The 25408-nt window shown below is 56.0% G+C and overlaps 3 protein-coding genes across 13 annotated transcripts in view; 1 reads left to right on the top strand and 2 right to left on the bottom strand.

The window, feature by feature from the left end:
• On the top strand, positions 1-21170 carry ANKRD52 (ankyrin repeat domain 52). 2 transcript variants are annotated; one of them, XM_059403409.1, is made up of 29 exons: positions 1-117; positions 439-522; positions 994-1072; positions 1272-1342; positions 2617-2817; positions 3361-3448; positions 3590-3732; positions 4031-4243; positions 4510-4588; positions 4895-5009; positions 5203-5285; positions 5392-5509; positions 5715-5783; positions 5965-6105; positions 6182-6262; positions 7663-7774; positions 7973-8044; positions 8335-8536; positions 8803-8890; positions 8967-9084; positions 9684-9903; positions 10108-10195; positions 10303-10386; positions 10498-10643; positions 10863-10945; positions 11157-11239; positions 11422-11513; positions 11965-12119; positions 20761-21170. In XM_059403409.1, exons 1-29 carry the CDS (start codon positions 91-93, stop codon positions 20881-20883), a joined length of 3258 nt encoding a protein of 1085 aa, XP_059259392.1. In that variant the 5' UTR covers positions 1-90; the 3' UTR covers positions 20884-21170. The 2 variants fall into 2 exon arrangements, with proteins under 2 accessions (XP_059259392.1, XP_059259393.1); XM_059403410.1 differs by lacking the exon at positions 20761-21170 and having other exon boundaries at positions 11965-16930.
• Positions 17594-23844, bottom strand: SLC39A5 (solute carrier family 39 member 5). Of its 5 annotated transcripts, none has more exons than XM_059403412.1 (12): positions 23758-23844; positions 22992-23060; positions 22339-22693; positions 21246-21429; positions 20065-20227; positions 19718-19887; positions 19376-19516; positions 18908-19004; positions 18662-18832; positions 18459-18539; positions 18132-18322; positions 17594-17850 (listed from the first exon to the last, which is right to left on the bottom strand). In XM_059403412.1, the coding sequence occupies exons 3-12, from the start codon at positions 22620-22622 to the stop codon at positions 17707-17709; spliced, it is 1626 nt and encodes a 541-aa protein (XP_059259395.1). In that variant the 5' UTR covers positions 22623-22693; positions 22992-23060; positions 23758-23844; the 3' UTR covers positions 17594-17706. The 5 variants fall into 5 exon arrangements, with proteins under 5 accessions (XP_059259395.1, XP_059259398.1, XP_059259397.1 ...); XM_059403415.1 differs by lacking the exon at positions 18908-19004 and adding an exon at positions 23575-23644 and having other exon boundaries at positions 18662-18862; positions 19315-19516; positions 23758-23787; XM_059403414.1 differs by having other exon boundaries at positions 22992-23040; positions 23758-23776.
• Positions 23845-24026: 182 nt separating this feature from the next.
• The window catches only part of NABP2 (nucleic acid binding protein 2), a 5700-nt gene continuing 4318 nt past the window's right edge, over positions 24027-25408 (bottom strand). For all 6 annotated transcript variants that reach the window (XM_059403406.1, XM_059403407.1, XM_059403408.1 and 3 more), the window contains exon 7: positions 24027-24554. In XM_059403406.1, coding sequence (XP_059259389.1) covers positions 24355-24554 — 200 coding nt within the window. In that variant the 3' untranslated portion in view covers positions 24027-24354. The remainder of the gene's footprint in view (positions 24555-25408) is intronic.

Genomic DNA, 25408 nt, shown 5'->3' with positions numbered 1-25408 from the left:
CGCAGCCGCCGCCTGGGCCGCCCCGTGTCCCCGGTGGAGCCGCCGCCGCCGCCGCCGGGAGCTCGATGCGGACGGAGCCCGGGCCGGGCCATGGGGATCCTCAGCATCACGGACCAGGTCAGCCCTTCTGTTCTTGCCCGCTTCCTCCTTCCAGGGTCCGGCGCCGCCGCCACGCGAGCCCGGGGATGTGCGGCCTAGGCTGGGCCCGAGCCCGGGGCTCCCGCTGCTCCCGCCCCGCCCCACGCCGTGCTCCCCTCAACCGAGCCGGTGTCCTTGGGGGCCTGGCGACCGGCCAACATGCCGCGGGAGTGTCCTCTGCAGCCAGGACCCCAGAGCGGAGCCCCTCCAGCAACGCCCCTCATCAAGCCAGGTGTCCCCCGCCCCCCACCGCTGGTTCCGTTCCGGCCCGCTTTCCCTGAACGCCGGTTCTTCCTGCAGCCGCCCCTGGTCCAGGCCATCTTTAGCCGAGATGTGGAGGAAGTGCGTTCCCTCCTCTCGCAGAAGGAGAACATCAATGTACTGGTGAGTTGGGATCAGGGAGGATGGGGAGCCAGTAATCTGGGCCCTGGTGTTCTGGACCCCTCCCAACCTGTGGGGCGGCTCCGTGGCTCCTTGGCTCGGAAGAGGCCACAGCTCTTTCTACCCAGGGATGGGCGCCTGCTCTACATTTGGAGATGGAGAGCAGGTCAGGCTTGAAGCATAGAACAGTGGAGCTGAGGATGCCCAGAAACGGTGTTCTTTTCTGAACCATCAGTATCTGCAGCGCCCCCACCCCTCCTGGAAGAAGGAGCCTGCCTTACAGCCCCTTGGCCCTGACCCCCTGACTCCCTGACTCCACCCTCCCTAGGTGCTTGTTTTGACCTAGGATAGGGATTTAGGAGCCTGCAGAACCTAGGGGAAGAGGTGGGGAAAGGCCTGGAGCTCTAAGACTTGGGTTGGGGTCCTTGATAGTTCACCCTCCAGCACAGCTGCTGCTCTTTTCTGCCTTCCCAGGACCAAGAGAGGCGGACCCCATTGCATGCTGCTGCCTATGTAGGCGATGTCCCCATCCTCCAGTTGCTACTGATGTCAGGTGAAAGTGGGGAGCTGGAAGGTGTGGCACCTAGGGAGGGGACCTGAGGGAAGAGCTTCCCCCGCCCATCCAATAATTGTTCCCTGGTACTTGTTCTGGGAGAGGCTTCATCTCTATCCATATTCCTTAGCCTGATTACTGGCTTCCTTCCCTACTTGCTGTCCACTTCCCACCCAAAGAGGAAATTATATCTCCACAGGTGCTAATGTCAATGCTAAGGACACACTGTGGCTGACCCCTCTTCATCGTGCTGCTGCTTCCCGAAATGAGGTATTGGCCTCCTCTGCCCTTTCACCCTTTCAGAGAGGATGAGTTGGTTAAAGGTAGAAGTTAAGGATCAGAGAGCCTCAGCTGTCTGCTTACAAGCTGGTCTTTCCCTAGGTCAGGAGACTAGACCTTGGCCCCTCCTTCCTACCCCTAGAACTGGCTGCTAAGGGGGGCTGAGTGTTGCCAGCTGATGTGACGTCAGGGGAGAGCTTAACACTGGGCTGGCAGACTGCAGGGGGCCCTGCTGCCAGGCCTGAGTGACTCATCCTTCCCTGGGGGGCCACCTTGGAGTCTGATACCCCTCTGGGCACTGAGATTTCTTACCTTGTGATGGAGGGATTGAGGGTGGTGATCTGTTGCATCCCTGCCTCTCAAGCAGCATGAAAGTTGACAGCACAGAGGTCAAACGTGCCTCATCAATTGGGTCCAGCAACCCTGAAGAGAACAGGTGGGGTGTGGGGGAGGAGGTAAGGAGACCTCTCCCTTGATTCTATGGTCAGTTCCCTGGCTCCAACTACCAGGGGAGAGACTAAGACCAAAGGGAATGGGGGACCAATGGGAATGTGGTGGGTTGTGATTAAGAGGGACCCTTTAGCCTAAGTTTTAGAGAGGAACCAGCATCTGTTTGCTTACTGAAGTAACGGAAATTATTTTTGTGCCTGTGGAAGGACTGAAGGAGGGCATTTGGGGCAACATAGCAGGAGTGTGTATTTTTTCCTAGTGAAAAGTATGAGGGATTGGGATTCTCTGTATATGTGGATTTGCTTGGTCGTAGCTATATGTGTGGGTGAAGATTTTCAGGGTCTGCGTTAGGGAGTGATACCAGGTGGCTTGAGGAAGAGGAGGGGACTTCAGCAAGGTAGGGAAGATTTTAAACTCTCAGAAGATGGAGGGCGCCTGGCTGGTTCAGTGGGTTAAAGCCTCTGCCTTCAGCTCAGGTCATGATCCCAGGGTCCTGGGATCGAGCCCCGCATCTGGCTGTCTGCTCAGCGGGGAGCCTCTTCCTCCCCTCTCTCTCTCTGCCTGCCTCTCTGCCTACTTGTGATCTCTGTCAAATAAATAAATAAAATCTTAAAAAAAAAAATATCCAGAAGATGGGAAGTAGAGGTTGAGAGGCTACGTATGTTGGAAAAATGAGAAGAGACTCTGTGCTGGGGGATGGGGATTATGGGGGGATTCCATGGGGCCACATGTGCCATGCTGATCTGTTCTTCCCTCCATTTGTTTTACCTTCTACTTCCCCTCTCTCTTCTCTCCTATCCCCTGCTCCTTTACAGAAGGTGCTGGGACTGCTGCTGGCACATTCAGCAGATGTGAATGCCCGGGACAAGCTGTGGCAAACACCACTGCATGTGGCTGCTGCCAACCGGGCCACGAAGTGTGCTGAGGCTCTGGCACCCCTGTTGAGTAGCCTCAACGTGGCCGACAGGAGTGGGCGCAGTGCCCTGCACCATGCAGTGCATAGTGGGCATCTGGAGGTAGGGACTGCTCCAATCCATACCCAGCTGAGCCCCGTCCCATTCTGTCCTGGCCCTTCCCTTCCCTTCCCACCCCACTTACCTTCCTCTGCTTCTGGGCCATCAGGTCTGGGGAACAGCAGCCTGGATAGACACTTGGGCTTGAGCATCAAATGAATGGTTGGGTTAGATTGAAATTCTTGACTTGGACTTAAGTCCAAGGTAAACTCTCTGAAGTTGGATGGAAAATGTTTATATGCATGCCTCTTTCTGAAAAGTGAGTGTCCCTGTTTTTCAAAATGTTTTAGAAATTTTTCAAAAGAATTTAAGAACCGGCAGATCATAGGAAGACACTCCCTCAAATTTCCCTCAAACTTCCAAATATGTATGGGATCTCCTTCTTAGTATCTGCTTCCTCTGTTCCCTTTAGTTCTCCAGATTGTTCTGTTCAAGAACAAAGACATTTGGCTGCCTCAGCCTTTTCAGGAACTGAGGCTTCTGCCCTTAGGTACATTGAAAGCATGAACCTGGCTCTGAGCAGGTGTCTTTCATATCCTCATACAGACGGTGAACCTGCTCCTGAACAAGGGAGCCAGCCTGAATGTCTGTGACAAAAAGGAGCGGCAGCCTCTGCACTGGGCAGCTTTTCTGGGTGAGAAAGGGTTCATGGAAAGAGGAGGAATTTGACATTTAGGATTGCTAAGGCAGGGATGGGGATTGCAGCCTTTGGAGAGAGGCACTTGGGGTCTTAGTTCACCCTCCACACCCTTGAGAGCCTCCTCTTTCTTTCTAGGGCATTTGGAGGTCCTAAAACTGCTGGTGGCACGGGGAGCAGACCTCGGCTGCAAGGACCGCAAGGGCTATGGGCTGCTCCACACAGCTGCGGCCAGTGGCCAGATTGAAGTGGTGAAGTACCTGCTCCGGATGGGGGCTGAGGTCAGGGTGCTGAGCCCAGGAGGCTGGGTGCTAAGGACAGGGAGTTGGGCGTCGGAGTCTGTGTGTAGAGACGTAAGGTGCTGGGATTGTTGGAGTGGTTGGGGGAGGTCAGCAGGATACAGTGAAACACAGTGAATAGCGCTTGCTGTAAGGAATAGGCTCGGTCTATTGAGTCAGGATCCTGAGGTGTCTTGGGAGGTTGTTGGAATTCTGGGGTTCTCTAGGCTATCTGTGTTGGCTTCCATTTTATTTAAACTGATACTTCCCTGTGCCCTTATCTGCACCCCTGGAAATCCAGATCGACGAGCCCAACGCTTTTGGAAACACAGCTTTGCACATCGCCTGCTACCTGGGCCAGGATGCTGTGGCCATTGAGCTGGTGAATGCAGGAGCCAATGTCAACCAGCCGAATGACAAGGGCTTCACGCCACTGCACGTGGCTGCAGTCTCTACCAATGGCGCTCTCTGCTTGGAGCTGTTGGTCAATAATGGGGCTGATGTCAACTACCAGGTGCCTGAAGGGATGACGCCATAGCCTAGCTCTGGGAGTGCTGGGAGAGGAATCTGGCTCTGGGGGTCCTGACCATATCTTCCCCTGTGGATAACTCTGGGGAATCGTCACTTGCCTCCTAGGTTGATCAGACCTTGCCAGGAGAGTATGGGCTGAGCAGATGTCCACAAGACTAGTCCATCCTCAGAGATGTGTCCTTTTGAAAGGGGAATGGGGCCTTCTCAGTGCCTTGTGCTGAAAACAAAAAAATTGCCATATTTTCACAGAGCAAGGAAGGGAAAAGTCCTCTGCACATGGCTGCCATCCATGGTCGTTTCACCCGCTCCCAGATCCTCATCCAGAATGGTATGAACTTGGGGGACTTTGTGCTCTCTTCTCCCACTTCCCCAGAGAACTCATCCCTAGAAACCCCTTTGTTTCCTCATTCCACCTCCCACACCCCCTTCCAGCCAGGATGAGCACCTGGAGTTCTGAGCAAGGCATCTGTGGAAATGGCCCTGGTCTGCCTGTCCTTAAGGCTTACAAACAAGCTAACACCTGTGGAAGGCTTGGCCTGGGACACGGCATGAACCAAGCACTCACATGGTAGCTTGGTGGTGTGAGTGGCCTGGAGCCTAAGGTCAGCCTGAGTTTGTGTGCTTCCCCTCTCAGGCAGCGAGATTGATTGTGCCGACAAATTTGGGAACACGCCACTGCACGTGGCTGCTCGCTATGGACACGAGCTGCTCATCAGCACCCTCATGACCAATGGCGCGGATACCGCCCGGTGAGTTGGGGTCCTTTGGATCTGTACAGGCTTCTCATGTCAAACGTGGAGGCACAAAGAAGCTTGCCAGCTGCCAAAAGGAAGCTTGCTGAACCCCACCATCTCCTGAACTAGTGGGAGGGGGCCTACAGAAAGGAGGTCTATAACCAGTCTCTCCTGGACCTAAGGACCGAGTCCCTCAATTTCTCCCCAGGCGCGGCATTCACGACATGTTCCCTCTGCACTTAGCTGTTCTCTTTGGATTCTCTGACTGTTGTCGTAAGCTTCTTTCCTCAGGTATGTGCTGACTGGTTGGGGGGTTGGGCAGGTGTGTAGGTGGGTGCAGGCCTCTCCCTCTGGTCAGGGCCCTCAGATGGGATCCGTGGCTGTTCCGGCCCTGCAGGTCAGCTGTATAGCATTGTATCTTCACTCAGCAATGAGCACGTGCTTTCAGCTGGGTTTGACATCAATACGCCTGACAACCTTGGCCGCACCTGTCTTCATGCTGCTGCTTCTGGAGGGTGAGTTCTCTTCTGTCTCCCAGGCACTGAGATCTGGGCAAGAGTGTGGGCCCTTCTCTCTGCCCAGATGTCTCCCCTGTCACAGTGCGAGCAGTCAACAGCAGAAAGAACCGTCTGCGGCGCTATCCTTTTTCAGCCTCTCCCTGTGCCTGTGGCTTCTCTCTGAGCCTCTCGCTCTCTTAACCCTCATCCTCTTTCCTTTTAGGAACGTTGAATGTCTTAATTTGCTGTTGAGCAGTGGAGCTGACTTGAGGAGGAGAGACAAATTTGGAAGGTGTGTTGATACGCAGCAGTAGATGTGGGGAATGTCAGCTAAGAGAGACAGACGACAGAGGGAGTGGTAGGGGCTTGGAGACTAAGTGGGGAGAGTACTACAGAGCAGCTGCACGCTGCTCCTCTGGTTGCCTTTGGGTCTGCCCTCGGCTCTTCACCCACCCTCCTTGCCTTCTCCACAGGACCCCACTGCACTACGCAGCCGCCAACGGCAGCTACCAGTGTGCAGTCACGCTGGTGACGGCTGGTGCGGGCGTCAATGAGGCCGACTGTAAAGGCTGCTCTCCGCTCCACTATGCCGCTGCCTCTGACACCTACCGGAGGTGAGAGTCCCACTTTGGCCTTCTCAGCTCCACTCGCCTCCTTGAGCCTCCCCTGACTTCACTATCTGTACCCCAGAGCGGAACCTCACTCATCTTCCAGCCACGATGCTGAAGAGGACGAGCCACTGAAGGAGTCCCGCAGGAAGGAGGCCTTCTTGTGAGTAGTTGAGCAGAGCCCCTGGATGTGCTGTCCCAGTGGCCTTGGCTATGGCCCAGCCGCATTCCCAACCACTCTGGATCCCGCTCTCACTTCCGCTGCTGGCAGCTGGGCCACCTGCAGTACATTGGGTGCACTCTGAACCCAGTCCTAGACTAAGTATTGTGGGTACAAACCAAAGTAGGAGACCTAGTTCCTTCCCTCAGGGAATGGTTGGTCTTCTTGAGAGAATCAGATGAGCTAAACACACCAAATCACTTATCTATTCTGGAAGAATTGAGGATTTACTTATTAGATACTAAGTACTGTGATAGGTACAAGGATAAAAGATGAATTACTCTTGGGGTGCCTGGGTGGTTCAGTCAGTTAAGCATCTGACTTGATTTTGGCTCAGGTCAGGATCTCAAGGTTATGAGATCGAGCCCCACGTTGGACTCCGAGCTGGGCTTAGAGCCTGCTTGAGAATCTCTCTCTCCCTCTCCCACTGCTCCTTCCTGCATCTTACTCTCTAAAACAAACAAACAAACAAACAAACAAATAAAAAATCCTCAAATTCTAACCTTTGAAAACGAATAAGCTGTTGGGAAATAAAAATGAAAGGGCATTTACACATTCTAATGTTAGATATTAACAGTAGGGAGAATAGTGCAGCGCATGTGGAAACTCTAGACTATCTTTATAGTCTTTCTGTAAATCTATGAGTGTTCTGAAATGAAAGGGTTGTTTTTCTTTAAAGAAGGATACTCCAATCCAAGAAACTCAACTGTGCGACTTTTGGCAACTTAACTTCTCCGTGCCTCAATTTCCTTAACTATGATAGGAATAAGAATAAGACCATGAGAGCGTGATGCAGACTAAGCGATTTCATACACTTGAAGTGCTTAGAACAGTGCTTGACATGTAGAAAGTGCTGATTATTATTATTGCTGCTAGTACTTCTAAGCTGATCCTCTGAGAAGGGTGCCAAGGGAGTACAGAGGAAGAGGCACCTCAGTGGGAAGGTTGGGGAAGGCCTCACAAAGGGGAGGAGGCTAGGAGTAAGCTTGGGATAAGTAGGACTTCTTCAGAGATGTTGGAAGGAGAAGGCATTCCAGACAGGAGGTCAGCGTGTGTGGAGGTGGGTGGGAAGTGTTGGTAACTAATAACTATGCTCTAGGTTCTCCAGGAGAGCGTTCCAGGGATAAAGGAAGGCATCAAAGCCAGAGTAGGGCTGATGTGAAAGAGGTGGTGGGTCTGGAGCCAGGGTCGAATGGGCAGGAGTTGGCCTCCGTGGAGCAGAGGACTGGTGTTGGGCAGCTTGGCCTGGAGGGGCTCCCTTCCCCCTCTCCTCTGCACTTTGCACAACTGGGCCCTCCCCTGCTGGGCCTGTCCCTGCCTCACAGTGTGCCCCTGTCCCCCAGCTGTCTGGAGTTCTTACTGGATAACGGTGCAGACCCCTCCCTGCGGGACAGGCAGGGCTACACAGCTGTGCACTATGCAGCCGCCTACGGCAACAGACAGAACCTCGAACTGGTATGTGCGGGATCTGGCGAGGAGTAGAGGAGAGGGGCAGGGCACACCGTCATCTTTGTGTTTGTGGATTCTGAAACTGAGGGGTGGTTGATTCAGATGTGGTTCTAGCGCCAGGGGCTTCGGGGGTCACTGTGGGGGTGGAGGGATAACATCTTAGAAATTCCAGAACCTCTGCCCCTACTTTCCTGTCCATTGCAGCTCTTAGAAATGTCCTTTAACTGCCTGGAGGATGTGGAGAGCACCATTCCAGTCAGCCCTTTGCACTTAGCTGTGAGTCTGCAGTCCTTTCCCCCTGCTTTCTTTGACCCTCCCTGCCCCAGACCCACACACAGGCATGAGCACTTGGGAATCTGTCCTAGCTTCTGCCTTCTTGTGGGGATGTGGCAAGCAGGCAGTGGTCTGGGGAGGGCTGGGCATGGTACAAGTCGAGAGTCTGAGGGGCCTGAGCTCGTGGCAGGGACTGCTGCCTGGAGTTTCCCCATGGGGCTCAAGAGCAGAGTGGGGACAGTGTCCCAAGCTGTATCCATCGGTTACCTGGACCCCCCCACTGCCCCACCCAGGCCTACAACGGTCACTGTGAAGCCCTGAAGACACTGGCCGAGACGCTGGTGAATCTGGATGTAAGGGACCACAAGGGCCGGACCGCGCTCTTCCTGGCCACCGAGCGGGGCTCCACCGAGTGTGTGGAGGTACTTACGGCCCACGGCGCCTCCGCACTTGTCAGGGAGCGCAGACGCAAGTGGACGCCCCTGCACGCTGCTGGTGAGGACGCCATTCAGGCGCTTCCCTCCCCTTGCTGGAGGGCATGGAGACGGGTCCCAGACCCTTCCTGAACAGGCCTAGGGTTGGGAGTGGAGCAGGGCGAGGAGAATGGAAACTTCAAGTTCTGATTCGTGGCTTCCTGTTCCCCTAAGACTTCGGCCTGCTTCTCCAGGTCTTCCCTTAATCTCCACCCTTGAGTCCTTTCTGCTCGACCTGGCTGCCTCCTTCCCCTTGACTGTGCCTTGACCCAGACCCTTTTCTCCTAGCTGCCTCTGGCCACACTGACTCCCTGCACTTGCTGATCGACAGTGGGGAACGAGCTGACATCACAGATGTCATGGATGCCTATGGACAGTGAGTGTGGGCCAGGGGCAGGGAGCAGCTTTTCATGTCCCTGCGGGCCCTCACCTTTCTCCTGCCCCCTCTGTAGAACCCCACTGATGCTGGCCATCATGAATGGCCATGTGGATTGTGTCCATCTGCTGCTAGAGAAAGGATCCACGGCTGATGCTGCTGACCTCCGGGGCCGCACCGCCCTCCACCGTGGGGTGAGTGACCTCCTGGGTGGGGCTGCTCACTGACAGTCCTGGACTTGGGAACACAGGACCCATCAGCAGTAGGACAGCAGACTGTCTAGCAGGTGGGCCAGTATTTTGTGCCCAGAGTCTTAACTGGGCCTTACTGTGTTTGCTCCAGGAGGAGTACCTGACATTCGTAGCAGGTCTCCCCGATTCCCTTGTTTTGTTATCTCATACAGCCACATGCTCACTACCCAGTCCATGCCTCAGGAACCCCAGCCCTGGTGCTGGGCCCCTGGCTAATGATGCCACCATCTCAGGCCTTCTCCACCATCAGTTGGCCTAAAGCTGTCTCCTCCTCAACTCAGGGGATGCTTCGATCCCTTCATCTTCCAACACTGCCATTTGTCCCCTACTCCAGAGTGCCAGAATTAACTCTTGCCATTCTGCTTGTCTGTTGGCATAGAGAGGAGGGAGGCAGGAGATGCTGACACCTAACATTTAGAGTTGGCACAAAGACAACGATGGGCACCCTGGAAGTGGTTCTCATTTCGGGGCGAGCTCTGGCGACTGGCTGTGAGGCAGGGAATGGCCCTGTGCCCTCCCTCACACCGTTATGTCGCCCACAGGCAGTGACCGGCTGTGAGGACTGTCTGGCCGCCCTGCTGGACCACGACGCGTTTGTGCTGTGCCGAGACTTCAAGGGCCGCACCCCCATTCACCTGGCCTCAGCCTGCGGCCACACCGCCGTGCTACGGACACTGCTGCAGGCTGCCCTTTCCACAGACCCCCTGGATGCTGGCGTGGATTACAGTGGATACTCGCCCATGCACTGGGCCTCCTACACTGGTGCGGGCTTGCGGTCTTGGCGGGTGCGGGAGTCGGGGTGCAGCATGGGGGAGGGCAGAACAGAACAGAGACTGAGGCCCTGTGGAGTTGAGGGAGGGACCCAGGTTAAGCTGCATCCGGAAGTGGGATGTCCCAAGATGGCACCGGACAGAGGTGGTTTTCGTCCCTCTCCACCCTCCACTGCTCTTCCTTTCTCCTGCTCAGGACATGAAGATTGTCTGGAGTTGTTACTTGAACACAGCCCGTTTTCATACCTGGAGGGAAACCCCTTCACTCCTTTGCACTGTGCAGTGTAAGTCCTTTCCTGCACCTCCACCCTGCTCGGGCGTCTGGGACTGGGGCTTAGGACAAGCATTCCATTTTCCTTGTCCTTCCTACTGACCCTTCCTCCTCCCCTAGAATTAATAACCAGGACAGCACCACAGAGATGCTGCTGGGAGCTCTGGGTGCCAAGATTGTGAACAGCCGAGATGCCAAAGGACGGTGAGTGGTGGAAGGCTTAGAGAAAAGGCTCGATTGCCTCTGGCCTCTTTCTGCTCAAGCGAACGAGCCTTCCCTTTCCTCTCTGCCCTGACACCCCCTACTCCCCCGCAGGACCCCTCTTCACGCCGCTGCCTTCGCGGACAACATATCTGGGCTCCGGATGCTCCTGCAGCATCAAGCCGAGGTGAACGCCACTGACCACACCGGCCGCACCGCGCTCATGACGGCGGCCGAGAACGGCCAGACCGCTGCTGTGGGTGTGTAGGGGCTGTGTGTGGGAGGGGGAGCTCTCCTTGTGTTTCTGCAAGATGGGGCAGCCCTGCCTGTGGCATGCCTCAGGAAGCAGGAGGCATGTCTCTGGGTAGTTCATTCTCTGCAGATGGCATGCAGAGTGGATGCAGATGGGAGGACTAGGAGCCGGGAGGGCTCCTGCTCTGGAGAAAAGGCGTCAGTCCTCTGCCCTCTTTCTCTTGCAGAATTTCTGCTGTATCGAGGGAAGGCAGACCTTACTGTGCTGGATGAGAACAAGAACACTGCCCTCCACTTGGCTTGTAGCAAGGTATGGCCTGGATCAGGGATGGCGAGGGCTATGTAAGGGGCAGGGCTTGACGAGGGGCCGGGGGGGGGCAGTGGGAGGGTCTGCCCACCTCGGGGGCAGACTGGAACGGCCATCAGGATTGTCCAGCCTGCATAGCTCTTTGTCCTCCCACTACCCAACTCCTGCTCTGCAGCCTGCCTGCTTCCATTCCATCTCTGTTCCTCTCCCTCAGGGCCATGAGAAATGTGCCCTCATGATCCTGGCAGAAACCCAAGACCTTGGCCTTATCAATGCTACCAACAGTGCGCTGCAGATGTGAGTGCCCGGGGAAGGGGGCTCCTGTCTGGGGGAGGCAGGTGGGTGAAGAAAGAGCCACCCGCCATCCAGGGGCTCTCTGGAACTCTCGTATTTGTTCAGCACTCGGGATACTCCGGCTGGATGAGGAAGAGCAGCATGGTACCCTACTGATTTCTTGCTCCTTTTTCCTTTCTTCCAAGGCCACTCCACATTGCTGCCCGGAATGGTCTTGCTTCTGTGGTGCAGGCCCTGCTGAGTCGTGGGGCCACAGTGCTGGCTGTGGATGAAGAAGGTGAGTGGGGTCCCGAGCCCCCCGCCTCTCCTGGGTTTGGGGTCAGGGACACTCTTCAGGAGGTGACTTCTTAACCTTAACCTATAAACTGGGGTGTCTTTTTTCTCCCAGGGGAACTCTTCAGAGCAGGGACACAATACCAATATGCTAGAGTCTCTGAGGGCAGTCTGACAAAAGTAGGCAGACCCAGCACTGTCCTCAGGAAGACCTCCCACACACCTCAGCCTCCCAGTCTTGTGTCCCCTGTGCTCTGCCCTTTACCCCCCACCTTGACAGTCTGCCTGTCAGCCCCCTGGGCCCTCATTGGCCTTGAATTCTGATGGTTCTGGGTGCTTGGCTGCCTTGGCTCCCCACCACAGATGAGAGCAGGGGAGCTCAGGGCCTGGGGGAAGATGGGTGGGGCTCTGGGGCTGCAGGACCCAGGCCTCAGTTCTCCCCCTCTGCCCTGCAGGTCACACCCCAGCGCTGGCCTGCGCCCCCAACAAAGATGTGGCAGACTGCCTGGCCTTGATCCTCTCCACCATGAAGCCTTTCCCACCCAAGGACGCCGTCAGTCCTTTCAGCTTCAGCCTGCTCAAGAACTGCGGCATCGCAGCAGCCAAGACGGTGGGTGGCTGCGGCGCCCTGCCCCACGGGGCTTCCTGCCCCTACAGCCAGGAGCGGCACGGCGCCATTGGCTTAGACGGCTGCTACTCGGAGTAGCCCCCCTTCCGTGTCCCTCCCCCTGCCGGTGGCTTGATATCTTATTCTATTTATTTAGAAAAAGTCTATACATTTAGGGCACTTTAAAGGAGAACACGACTGGGTGGGGGGGACAGAGCGGGGGGAAGAAGCACTGGGGAGCGGCTGCTCACCCCTTTGCCACACCATCCTGGCCTGGCAGGGGTCTGGGACCGACAGGGAGCACCCCAGGCCCTTGGCACCCCCAGGGCAACCCCTTCTGCCAAGTGTCCCCAAATGATTGCTAAATGCCTGGCTACCCTCTCTTTTACCCCATCTCTCGGTTTCCCCTTTCTGCTGCCAACTCCCCCTTCCCTTCCCTCTGTCTCCCCTCTCTGGGTCCCCCTGCCCCTACTGCCAGGCAGATCCTTCCTCCTCTTCCATACCCATCACTGCCTCCCTGCTCGGCTGGCCCCTCCACCCCCGCAGCAGTGAGAAGCCTTAATTTCTGGTACTGTGTGAGCACTCTGGGGGTGTCCCCCTCCCCCTTCAGGGGCAGCTAGTGGATGAGGGGGGAGGGTATTTAGCACTGGGGCCTGGAGCTTTTCCCCATTTCTGTACCCTGTCACCCCTAAAGTTCAAATGCAAAACACTTGAAGCAGCAACTACTGTACCTGGGCCCCAATCCTGCACTCTCCCCTGGCTCCTCATATGCAAATCAAGGGCTGGCTCTGCCCCCACAGCCTGCTCCTCCCTGACTCCCTGCCTCGCTGGCCTGGCCCCCTAACCACGCACTTTAACCTTGCTTCTTTCTTTTCACTTCTTTTGGGAGGGCAGAGCCTATGGCCATTCCCGCCCTGGCTCCCCCTCCCTTAACTTTGAGGCTTGTCATGAATTTTTAAGTAAGCATTTTATCCTTTAGGGAAAGAAACAAATTAATTTCCTGCCCATTTCAAAACCACAGCCCTAGTATGTCCTGTGTGTTTCAGGCATGTGTTTGCATGTGTGGGGAGGGAAGGACCGTGTTCTTCCTCCTGTGCCCCCCAAACCTCATAGTTCCTCTGTGCCCGCACCTTCCGTTATGTCCAAGAGTACCCACCGCCCCCAGTCACTCCTGATCTGAAGCCAAAGATGGTGGGAGGGGCAGGGCAGACTAGGGACCGTGGCGACTCGGGACCGGCTTCCCCTCCAGTGTGAGGATGAAGCTCTGATCTAGGGAGCGATAAATACCCGCTGAGGCTTGGTCCCTGCCCTCCTGGCCTTGGGGAGAGATGGGATTGAGCGAGGGGCCGCACTGAGAAGATTCCCAAAAGTCGCACCCCAAAAGCCAAACTGGGCCGGAGTGAGGAGGGGGCAGTTTTCTCTCTAAATGTAGCATTGAATTTGGCCCTGGTCCCTTCTAACGCCCTGTCCATCCATCTCCCAGCTAAGCCTCCTGGACAGTTGGACCCACTCCCACAGCCCAGTGTTCCCTTCCTCACACTCAATACCTCAGCCAGGGGCCAAGACACAGAACTTGAATAGAGGTCATGCCCCCTCCACTCCCACAGTGCACCCTTGCCCAGTTTGGCTGCCATCAGTATTGTCCCCTGAGAACTGGACAGGCTTCGTTTACATAGTACAGGGTTCCCCCCACCCCCCGCCCCACCGCCACCCGGGGGATCCCTCAGTTTCCTTCCCCCACCCACGCTTGCTTTGTTCACAACCTCACCCACTTTTCAGTCGTGTCCCCTGAAAGTCTTGCTGCCCTCGCCAAGGGGGTCCTGAGGGGAGAGGGGGGCATCCCAGGGACCCCTCCCTCCCTAACAGATACCCTTAACCATACCTCATGCTGGTTCCCTGAAGCCTGGGGTGTTTGTCCAAGTCCTTATTCTTTTTGTCATGGTCTCTATTCCCTCTCTCTGTGTCTTGCTTCCCCCAAACCTCAGTTCCTAAACCATTTCAAAGCTTCCAAATGACCATTATTGGTGAGAAGGATTGTGCAGCTTTTAGTTTTTAATTTTGTTTTCAAAGCCAAAGGGCCTTGCGACGCCCCTCTTGCCCACCTCCCTTTCACACCCTGCCCTCCCCAATACGACAATCAATGTGACCTCTCTTAAGGGCTGCAGCCCCCCACCCCCAACCCTGCTGGTTCTGCAAAGCTTGCCCCTAACTTCAACTCTCTCTCCTCAAATCTTCCCATTCCACCCCCTCCCTCTCATTTTGGTGCTGGGAATTAGGTGACGGGGGGTAGGGGGGCAGGGAGTGGGCAGAGAGATGGGTCCTCCAGAGAAGACTCTCGGGGTATCAGTGGGGAATCAGTCGTGTTCTCCTTTATCAATGTTTGGCGATGACAGGAAGAATCTGAGTATTTATCAGGAGCCCCATTGTTTTGCTAGATGAGATTTCTGGCTGCTTCCTCTTACCCCGCTGCCCCTTCAGCACACCGTCAGCAGTGCTCGGGCAGGTCGTGGGGAGTCCCCTGCCCCTCCTCGTGCGGCTGTGAGGAGGCAGATGTGGAGGATGAGCAGCCCCCTCTCCTTATGCCAAAGGAAATCCCACACCCCACCCCGGGCTCCCTAGCCCCTAGTGTTTTTTGAAGTGTTTTGACCATTCTCATGGCCACTGCATATTTATTTTAATGTTAAGATTTCTTTTTAAACCTCTTTGACTTAAACGGGTGTGGAGAAGTAAAACAGGCAGAATGCCCCCCAATCTTAAGGGGGTAGGGTGGGGAGGAAACACCTCCTTCCCTTCGCCCTCCCTCTTCCCTCCCCCTCTCCCCACCGCAGCTCTAAAGCACTTGCTTCAAGTAATAAGCACTTTTGAGAAAAGGCCTATTTTAAGTGAGGACCCTGGGAACAGCCCCAGGTCCCAGCAAAGGAGACAGAGCGAGGGCTACATAGGAGACAGGGAAACAGGCTTGTGAATCAGAGGGCGAGTTGAAAAGAGCCAGTTTTTAGTTTCTGATTTTTGGGGAGATGTTTCTGATTGGGCGGTGGCTTTGGTAGGGTTGTGTACTATCCTTCAGAAAAACAAATGGCACAAACTGTGGGTCCCAGGATGGGCCAACAGACCCGGGTCACTGCCACTGTCCAACTGAGACTGACGGGCCACCTCCCCCGCCGTGGCCCCCTGAGCCATAGGACTGCTGAAAACCACTGAATGTACAGCCCAGGTTGGGGTGGGGAGCAGCCCCTGGGGGAGGGGGCTTCTCCTTCTGTTTGGTGCTGTGGGGGGTGGGAGAGATGAGATGAGGGACTGCCACCCCACTTAGACATGTGTTTCTTGGGGTGGAGGGGCTGAGGAGGGCTTACCTCCCTCTCCAACCCCAGCATGGCCCCTCTTCCTTCCTCATCCCTATCCGTTTTGACTGTAAGTCCAGCTCACCTTTGCCTTCAATATGTAACCAAAGGAAAACTCAATACTGTTTCCACCGCTGTCTGCCCACCCGAGCACCTTCTTACTCCCCGAACCTAGAAGGGGAGGAGAGGCTGGGGGCGGGGTGGGGGGCGTGGGGCCAGAGTGAATGGTTCTGCAGCTGTACCCCCGGAAGCCTCCGCTGGGGTCTTGGAAGGGGCCCCGCGAGTTGAGGGCAGGGCCTGGCTGGTGGGCCTGGGAGCAGGCCTGCTCTATTCTGTGCACAGGAGTGTTTCTTGGTCTGAATGACTCCAGTGACTGCGCTCCAGCAGGGAGGCCCCTTCCTCCTTCCCTCTCCGCCATTCCTCCCCCTCTCCCCACACCCTGTGTTCATCCCCACCTCCCTTCCCACCGCAAAGGAAAATAGCCTTACAGACCCTAGCCCAGAAGCCCTCCTCCTGGGGCAAACCAGTATAGGGGCCCCATCCCGCCTAGTTTGAACCCTACCTTTTAAGAAGGAGGGATAAGGAGCAAAGCAGCCCCTTCCCCTCTAATTGTGGTGGCTCCAGCCCTCCGTGACCTTGACCCAGGTCGGGCAAGGGTGGAGGCAAGGAATCTTTGAGGACCAAGCCCAGTGGTCTGGGAAGAGGGAGGTGGAGAGGGAAGGGCCTGACTTGGGGACTCCCTCCTCCCGACCCAACCCTAGAGAAGTGACCAAATCCCAGAGATGGGAGGAAGCTGGGGTGGGGAGGGTCTGTTCTATGAATTACTTGAAGGTACTGACTCCGAGGCTGCTGTTGCCCACGTAGGTGTGAGGGGGACACTGTCACTGCATTTGGGAAGGCAGAGGGTGGCGGGTGACGAGAGCATCTGCCCTTGGCCCTCGCTCGCTCCTGCTAGGCCCTTTCCCTGGGGAGCCTGGCTTTGCCCCCCAGGGAAGACGGGGAGAGCCTTCCCCTCCCATCTCCATCCCTCACTCTGGGCACCCTCTCCAATTGCACTAAAGTAGCTGTTGTGCCAGTCTTATCCCCACACCAGGGTGGGGGTCTCTGCTTCCAGTCCTTTCTCCCCCGACTGCCTCCGCTCCTGTCCCGGACAATCTCCTTGTTCCCCTGTATTCCTGGATAGCTCAGCTTTGTATGTGTGTGTTTCGGGGGGTGGGGGTGGGTTCCGGCTGGAGTGGGTTTGGTAGGGGTTTGGGAAGGGCTAGGGACAAGATGGAGGACAGAGTCTCCTACCCCCTTCCTCAGCTCCAAGCCACAGAAGCCTGGGAGGGAGGGTGCCTACTCTCGCTGCCACGTGTCTTGCAGATGTGCCAAAAGGGGGGGGGGGGGGGGGGGAGGGGAGGGGAGGGTGCCTGGCAGAGCGGCCCCCAGGGTGGCTCTCTCAAAGCAATACAGTTCCTCCGGCCTGGGGGACGGCAAGACAGGGGAGAGGGTTGGGTTGGGGACCTGGGGGTTCCCTGTGTACAGCTGTGTATATTCAGGGGTGTTCTCTGTCTGGTACCCGCTGTGGGCGTCTCTGTGTGTGTGAACCCCCCTCCCCTGTGCCCTGCATGACCTGTGATGCTGCAGACACCACCATCCTGTGTGCAGGGGTGTGTTGGGGGCACCGAGGGGCATGTTCCATGTCCTGTCACCCCTCCACCCCGTGACCCATGTACTCGGTTGTAGGAAGTAAAGAGAACTGAGCACAATTCACTGGATTCTAGTTGAATCTTTCTCTAAGCAATTTTCCCGTTCCCGCCCTTGTACCCTGTCCCAGATCCGCCTGTGGTGCTAGTGTTGGGGTCGGGGGTGTTTAATGCTGGTGGGCAGCAATAAAGGGCAGGTCTGCCCAGATGCCTGTATCCCCAGGGTGCTGAGGGCAGCAGGAAAAAGTGGGGACCTTGCGGTGCATTTGCCCCACCCCTCCCCTCCCCCCTGGGCTAAAGCACAATGCTCTCCCTGCAGATGGACGCACCCTGTCCCCTCCAGGCCCTGCTCCTGTCCTCTTGCCCCGCCCCCACCTGCTTTGAGCCCTCCTCCCACCACATCCTGGTTTTCTATGCTGTTTTGGTGCAAGTACAACTGTCATAGTCATGGCTTTGGGATGGGTTCTGTTTATTAAAATCCTGTTGCTCCTACTGGCCCTGTGTCCCGCCTCCATTCCTGTGGTTGGGGGGAAGGAAGGGCAACCTTTCCGCTGGTCCCCATCAGCCATCAGAGACCGGGGGCCGCAGCTCCTCCTCCAGCAGGGCTATGGTGACCATGAGGCCGCCCCCCAGCAGCAGCCCCATACCCTGCAGTAGCACATGGAGCATAGGGAGGGGCTCAGGAGGTCGAAGCAGGGCTGGTAGCTGAAAGAAAGGAAGAACATCAGGATCCTGGCCTGGTCTCTACCCTCCACCCTGAAGCAGGAGAGGGAGGTGTCGGAAAGTACCGGCAGTCCCTCCAAACTCCTCCAGGCCCTTGTTTCTCAGGCTCCACCGGACCTGGGGTCCAGCACCCTTTCAGGTGGCTGAGGCCAGGGGGATAGGGGACGGCGGAGGTGGAGGGACTAGGGACCGGCACCCCCCTCCCTGCCAAACCCACCTCCCTGCTGCCCTTGCTTTTCTCTGCACCGCCCCACACCTCTCACCATGTCCACAAGGGCCACATAGAGGAAGACCCCAGCAGTGACCCCAAACACCCAGGGAGTGAGGGGGACAGGGCCCAAACTGAGCCCCACCCCCAGGGCTGCACCCCCTAGTCCCAGAGCTCCAGACACCAGGCTCAGCAGCAGCAGCCGCCGGAAGGACAGGCCTGCCTGGAGCAGCATTGCGAAGTCACCTGTGGGGACAGGGGTGGTGTGGGAATAAGCCAGGGCTGCCCCTCAGCCTCGTCACCTGCCAGGCTCCCAGCTTCCCCCTCTCGGAGGCCTCTCCTTTCTGGAGTCCACCCCACTCCACTTCACTGCCATTCCTACCCAGTTCATGGGGGAGCTCGTGGCAGAAGACGGCCAGGGTGGTGCTGAGGCCACTGGAGAAGCCATCGGAGAAGGCAGCACCTGGGATTGGCAGGGTTGGAGGTCATCAGTCTGGGGAACAGCACAGCCACCGGGCCTCCTCTCCCCTAGTTCCTGGGTGCCCTCTCCTGGGCTCTGCCTCCCTCCTTCCCCTCCCCTCGCACCTATGGCCAGCCCATCAGTGAGGTTGTGCAGACCGTCTCCCAGGAGGACCATCCACGTGATGTGGGCACCACCGCCACCCTGGTGCCCATGACTGTGGCCTTGGTGCCCAGCGGGGGCTGGGGCCGGTAGGGGCTGGCTGGCTTGCTCACCGCGGCCCTGAGCTTCTGGCTCTGCAGGAAGGACAAGGGCAGTGCGGGTGGCTGCAGGTGAGAGCGGGGAGCCTGCTCTTGATTTTCTCTGCTTACCTGGAGCTGCCTGTAGGGACTGAAGGGCCATCCCACTGCCATCCTCCAGGTCCAGGGTCGGTACCCTGAGATCCTTTCTTTTTTGCCTGCAGCATCTCTGAAATGGGAGGGTATCCCTCCTGGTGGGGGAGGCAGCAGAGCCAGGGGCTAAGGAGAGGCCGGGCTGCTCACTGGGAAAAGGATACCTGGGCTCACCTCTAGCACTTGCGGGTGTTTTTTTGGCCTCTCCACTCTCTTTCAGGGTTGGCACCTCCCTGTTTCTTGTTGACTTTAACTTGGGAGAGGAGGGGCCCTTTGGCCAGAAATCCTGGGTTTGTGCTGAGGGGCCCCAACCCACCCCATTAGCTGTCAGGTCCTGCACCCTCAGGCAAATGTCAAGAGCTCCAGGAGCACCCTCGGCGCCTCACCTGGCTGGTGTTGGCCAGAATTCTGGGTTTGGTGGAAGGAGGAGAAAAGAGTATCACTCACTGGCCTGAGCCCTCGACGCCGCAAAAGCCCTAGCATGTTTTCCAGCACAAAGAGCAGGAGGAGACCTCCAAGTACTGACAGTCCCGGTCCCAGGTCCTCCTCTGGTCGTCCGCTAGGTCCAGCATGCTGCCCCCCTTGTGCCTGCCAGAGAGGGGGGTCAGGGCAGACCCCAGAAGCCCGTGCACCTACAACATCTCCCTCGTGTGAGGGAGGCTGCAAGCCTTCATTCATTTTCTATCAGAAGGCAGGTGTAGGCTGCAGCCTGGGGCTGGGGAGTGGAGCATGGGAGCTGACAGGAAGGGGAAGGGAAGCCCTTGGGTACCTGAAGGGGGCTTCACGTACATGTGGCAGCAGGTGGAGCAGCGCGTCCCCACAAAGTGTGCCCACGGCCAGGGCCCCCAGGAAGCCTAGCAGGGGCCGCAACAGACGCGGTCCCAGGAGCCGCAGCAGGAGCAGGGAGAGGGGGGCGGGGAGGCTGAGCAGCAGGATTGCCAGGGCACTATGAACCAGAGCTAGGGAGAATCAGGGACTGAAGTTAGGTTAGGGGTAGAGGGAGGGCCTCAGAAGCAAGGTGGGGCAGGGATACCCTGCAAGGGGAGGCAGCACCCCCAGTGAACCCCCTTGCTTGGCTAAGGGGCCACTCTGTGCCAGGATTCAAGGAGCCCTGCCACCCACTCTCACTCACTGACCAGACAGAAGATCCCCTGGGGGAGTTGGGGTTGGGGCCTGGACGCAGACACGACTGTCGATCTGATAAAGCAGAGCTGGACACAGCAGAGCAAACTGATGAGGGGTCAGAGGAGCAGCGGGGCTCAGGCCAAAATTGACCAGCAGCTGGGAGCCATTCAGACACTAGGGGAGTTGAGTTGGAGGTCACACACTGGGGCACCGCTGAGAACGGTAACTCAGATCTTTAATGTCTGTCCTTCCATTGCATGGACTCCTGGGTCTCTCCAGGGTCCCCTTTGCTCACCCCAGCAGGTGCATCAGGGAGTAGGGATAGTTCTGTATGATCAGTATGTGTTAACTATTAGTGAATATCCAGTCCAGTGCAAATGTTCAATTCAGTACAGATTGGGTGCTAATAAATAATGCCACCATCTCCCTCCCTCCCAAGCCCCTGATGACTTCGTTGATTTGGTGATGGAGTTGGTTGGATGGCTAGAGCCCTCTGTTGCAGAATCTTAGGAGGGTAAGAACTTGAAATGCCATCCAACCTTCCTTGCAACAGCCCTGTCACATGTTCATCCAGCCTTGGCTTGAATGCCCCCTATGATAGGGTGCTCATCCTCACCAGGCCCGCTTCAGAGTTAGCTTTCGCTGCCCTCTGGTGTGTGTAAAACAAGCTCACTTTCTGACTGAAGACAGCCTTCCTCTCCCTGCAGGTTTCCTCTCCAGAGAGCCAGCCCCAAATTCTACCCTGGTCTGTTTCTCTGGATTCTCTGCTTTGCCCAGTGTGGTCCCTAAGCCAGGTCTGGGAGATTTTGGTGTGGGCTCATGTGTGCTGAGCCCAGAGGAACCGCATTTCACTATTGGAATAACATACCCTAAGAGCACACCTGGATTGGTTTGTTTTTTTAATTAACTGTATTAAATTACTCTTAAGGGGCACCTGGGTGGCTCAGTCTGTTAAGTGTCTGCCTTTGGCTCAGGTTATGATCCTAGGGTCCTGGGGATCAAGCCCTGCGTAGGGTTCCTTGCTCACCGGTGAGTCTGCTTCTGTCTCCCCCTGCCCTGCTCTCTCTCTGTCTCTTGTGCATGCACTCTCTCTAATAAATAAATAAAATCTTTTTAAAAATAATTCTTTAAACCTTTTAGGCCACCTAAAGCCCATGGTCCTTACCCTGTACCTAGAGATCACCAGACTTACATCCTCATTCAGATGGTCAGCCAGTGAATGATCCAACAACAGAAGCCTGTGAAAGAGGTCCAGGCCCGAGGGTGCTGGCCCACGGGGGGATGCTGGGACCTTTGGCTTCTCTGGGTCACCCCATCCCGAGGGACCCAGAGGCAGCCCTGCCCAGACATCCACACTCAGCTCAGGGTCCTGTGATCTGGAATGGATGAGATAGCAAGTCAGACTAGCGCATGTTCTTTAAGAAACTGCCCTTCAGGGGTGCCTGGGTGGTGTAGTTTGTTAAGCGTTGGACTCTTGGTTTCAGCTCAGGTCATGATCTCAGTGTCATGAAATCGAGCCCTGAAATCAAGCCCTTAGTCGGGCTCTGAGCTCAGCGTGGAGTCTACTTAGGACTCTCTCTGCCCCTTCCCCCTGTTCTCTCTCAAATAAATAAATAAATAAATAAATCTTTAGAAAAGAAGAAAGAGGGGTGCCTGGGTGGCTCAATGGGTTAAGCCTCTGCCTTTGGCTCAGGTCATGATCTCAAGGTCCTGGGATGGAGCCCCGCATCAGGCTCTCTGCTCAGCAGGGAGCTTGTTTTCCCCTCTCTCTCTGTTTGCCTCTCTGCCCATTTGTGATCTGTCTCTCTCTCTGTCAAATAAATAAATAAAATCTTTAAAAAAAATTTTTTTAAAGGAAGAAAGACACTCCCCCTTGAGGATCATAGGGTGCTTAAGGGGAAAAGGAGGGTACAGCCACTAGCTGGAGTTCCTGGGACCCAGAAGCCGTGGAATGTCAGTTCTAGGAGGATCTGGGAATTGTTGATTTATAGGAGGCCCCCACCTCACATCTAAAATGCTACAGATTGGGAACCAAGTCAGCCTGGAGACATTGAACACTGGAACTAAGAGCAAGGAGTTGAAGGACCCAGGATTTGGAAGAGGGGAGAATTAAAAGGCAATAGAGGCAAAGGGGACCATGAAGGAATACAGGGAGTCAGATTTTGAGAAATTTCTAATTCCAGGAATCTGATTTTAGGAAGCCAGAGCTAGGCAACTGGAGACTGATGCAAGCCCTGGGAAGAGCGGGGGATGTGGCATTTTGGGGTGGGGGAAGGGGTTAGTACCTGTGCGTGGAATTGTCTCCAGCTGGAGGTGCAGCCCGACCAGCTGGAGGCCCATGGTGTCCCAACCGAAGGGCCTGAACTCGGCCTAGCCCCAGGCTGTGGAGAAGCCGTGCTAGGCCCCCCGCAGTCAGTGTCCCGTTCTCTCCATACAGGCCGAACAGCTGGGCCAGGTAATGGTTCTGCTCCTGCTCAGCAGGGCCCAGGTTGGGGGCTGAGCCCCCTACCCAGCCCAAGGTCATCCACATACACAGGCCAGCCACCAGATAACAGCTTGGGGGCCCCATTATTGGGGAGAATGGGCTAGAGGCTCTGCTTCGGGCTTCTATTCCCCTTGGAACATCCTGAGGACTGTGACCTGGAAGAATGAGGAAAGGCCTGGGCTTCTGCTCTGCTGTCCAGCTCAGGCCTGGGGATTCCTCACTCCCTGTACCATCCTGCCTAGAACCTAGCTGCAGCCCCCATTCTAGCCTCCTTTCTCCCTCTCCATTGCCTCCTTCTGGAGCAGCCTCTTATTTGCCAATTCCCAGAACACCTTCCTTGACCCAGAGCGCCTGCTTCACCTGATCCAGAGCTGATGGCCCATCCTGTCCCCAAAACCCCACCCTTCAATCCTGCCCCACCTCTCCATCTCCCCTCAAACCACAGGGCCTCACCCTTTATAGCAGTGTGAGAGCCGTCACCTCTGGTCCTGGGCAGGCCTTACTGTGGACGTTAAGATGTTCCTGAGTCGGGAAGGGGAGCGGGCCTCAGCCTCCAGGCGGTCAGGTGGAATCCAGGCCACGTCAGATGGAAGGCTGGGATGGACAACCCCCCTCCCGACTCCTAGCCCACCTGCCTTGGGGCGGGGTCTGGGAGGGGAGGAGCCAGTGTGGGAAGGCTCACGTCAGAGAGGAGTTAATGGTTCACTGGTCTCTGGGGTGGGGTCAAAGGTCAGTCTTAGCTGGGCCCCCAAGTAGGGAGGGGCCACCCTCTGCCCCTGGAAAAGCCACGTGGCTAAGAAAAACCCGAGTCTGGCATTTTCTTCTAAATAATTCACCCCACTAACCCCCTTGGTACCATTTCAGCTTTTCCCCCTACATATCCTCTCACCACACCCCACCTTACATCTGGTACTGGGAGTCCTTCATTTCCAACCCCATTCCCCACATTCCCTGGGAAAGTGGGATCCGGGTGTTCCTCGGCTGCTAAGGGGGTAAAGAGGCAGATAACCCCAGGGGTGTGGAGAAGAAAGCATACTTAGCAACTCCTTGTCCCAGCAGAGTAAGAGCCAGAGCTCTGGGAATCAGTGATCAAGAAGGGGGACGCTCTGGCGGAAAGAGGGAAGAAATAACTGGGCTCCCCTCAGATGTCTGACCTGGCTTAAGATCAGGGGAGCAGTCTGATTAGGGCAATTGCCTAGGGGGTTGAGGTTGGCGTTACCTGACAGCAGGACTGGAAGGACGCCCAGAAGAAGGGGGACACAGCCTTCTTGGTTCCAGCTGTGGGGGGGGGAAGCAGGCAGGCGGGCAAGGGTCACCTGCAGGGGGGGGGGGCGGGGGGAGGGAACTACCTTAAAGGGGCAGGCCCGCTTTGCCTAGACCTCCTTACCTGTAACCTGTCTTCCTCCCACCTCCTAGGGATAGCCCATTTTGCCAAATATCTGACTGCTAACCTCTTCATTTTCCCACAAAGAACAAAGGAGTCCAGTACAGAGTGGTAACGTTTATTAGGAAGGAGGGATTCAATTTGTCTTCCACATCACACACACCAGAAACAGACTGTGACTTGTTTCTAAGAGGAAGAAGGGTGGGCAGGGGGCCTTGAATCCCAGCTGATAGGCAGTTTCAGCTGGGCAAGGCAGGGAGTATGGGATTAGGGTGGGTAAGTCCGCTGCTCACCACACCCCTCTAGTGAAAGTTAGTGGCTAAAATACTACTACCTACCCACCCCACCCCACCAAAGCCAGCACCCTAGAAGGCTGGGTGCTCAAGACACTGGGGTTCTGGTGGGTGGTGGGAAGGGAGGAAGAAAGTCTTGCTATCTCTTGCTGCTCCTCCGGGTTTCTTTGCCGTTACTGACAGGGCTGCTGGAGGGGCCAGGAGGGCCGGCAGGTGTGTGGTTGGGCTGGCTTCGGGTAATTCGGGTGCTGGGGGGATGCGAGGGTGTGTGAGGGGGGTGCGGGCCACCACCAGGACCTGGTGGGGCACTCAGTCCATTCCCGTTCTGGTTCTCGGAGGCTAGCAGTGGGAGAAGGGGAAGAAATAACAGGAATTAGAGAACTAAGGAGAGCGGTGCGTCCCCGAGGCCCTGCTGCAGGTCCCAGAGAGGAACCCAGTCTTCATCAAGCACAGCTGTGCACTCCTGCCCGCTAGGACCAAGCAAGTGGAGGTTGTATGAATGGAGCCCCAGAGAAGTTGCTATGTGAGCCCCAGTGTGATATTTTTCTCTTTTATTCGTCTATGTATCAGGGAGGTCAGACCCAGAATTCGCTGTTTAGTTCTAGATTCAAGGACCTCTGACAAGAATGCCCCTTTATCAAAAGTCTTTGTAAAACCAGAGATGCATGGGTAGGGGAAGGGCCCGAAGTTTCTGTGTTAAAATATAAGGATCTTAAAAAAAAAAAAAAAAAAAGTGGGTATCACAAAATATAGCTAAGGGTGAGCAAAACAATTATTATTCACTCCACCCCAAATAATAAGTAACATTTTTGTGGGTAGCTTACATGTCTGATGGGAGCCTGGTGTGTGAGATGATTTCCCTGAGCGCCTGCAAAGGGGCATCTTACTAACCTTGCCACAGCCACAGTGTCACTCTATGTTCCAATATCTCCTTCATAAACTACAGGCTCCTAAAGGCAGGCGCTGTGTTTTATTCCTGGCTTTCTCCTCTAGACATGCTTGTTAAGTGAAGACACAGGCCTGCCTCTCATATGTAGAGGGCATGATGACCCCTAAGTGGGACAAAAGTCATAGGCTAGCAGTTCTCCAACCACATCCTTGCTGCTCCACACCAAGACAGCCGAAACAGAAAAATATAATGCCTTTTGCTCAATACACAAAAAATGTTAGAAGAGAATATAGAAAGCTTTTCT

Source organism: Mustela nigripes, chromosome 6, assembly GCF_022355385.1.
Source record: "Mustela nigripes isolate SB6536 chromosome 6, MUSNIG.SB6536, whole genome shotgun sequence".
NCBI lineage: Eukaryota > Metazoa > Chordata > Mammalia > Carnivora > Mustelidae > Mustela > Mustela nigripes.
This window is presented reverse-complemented; position numbering and strand designations above follow the sequence as displayed.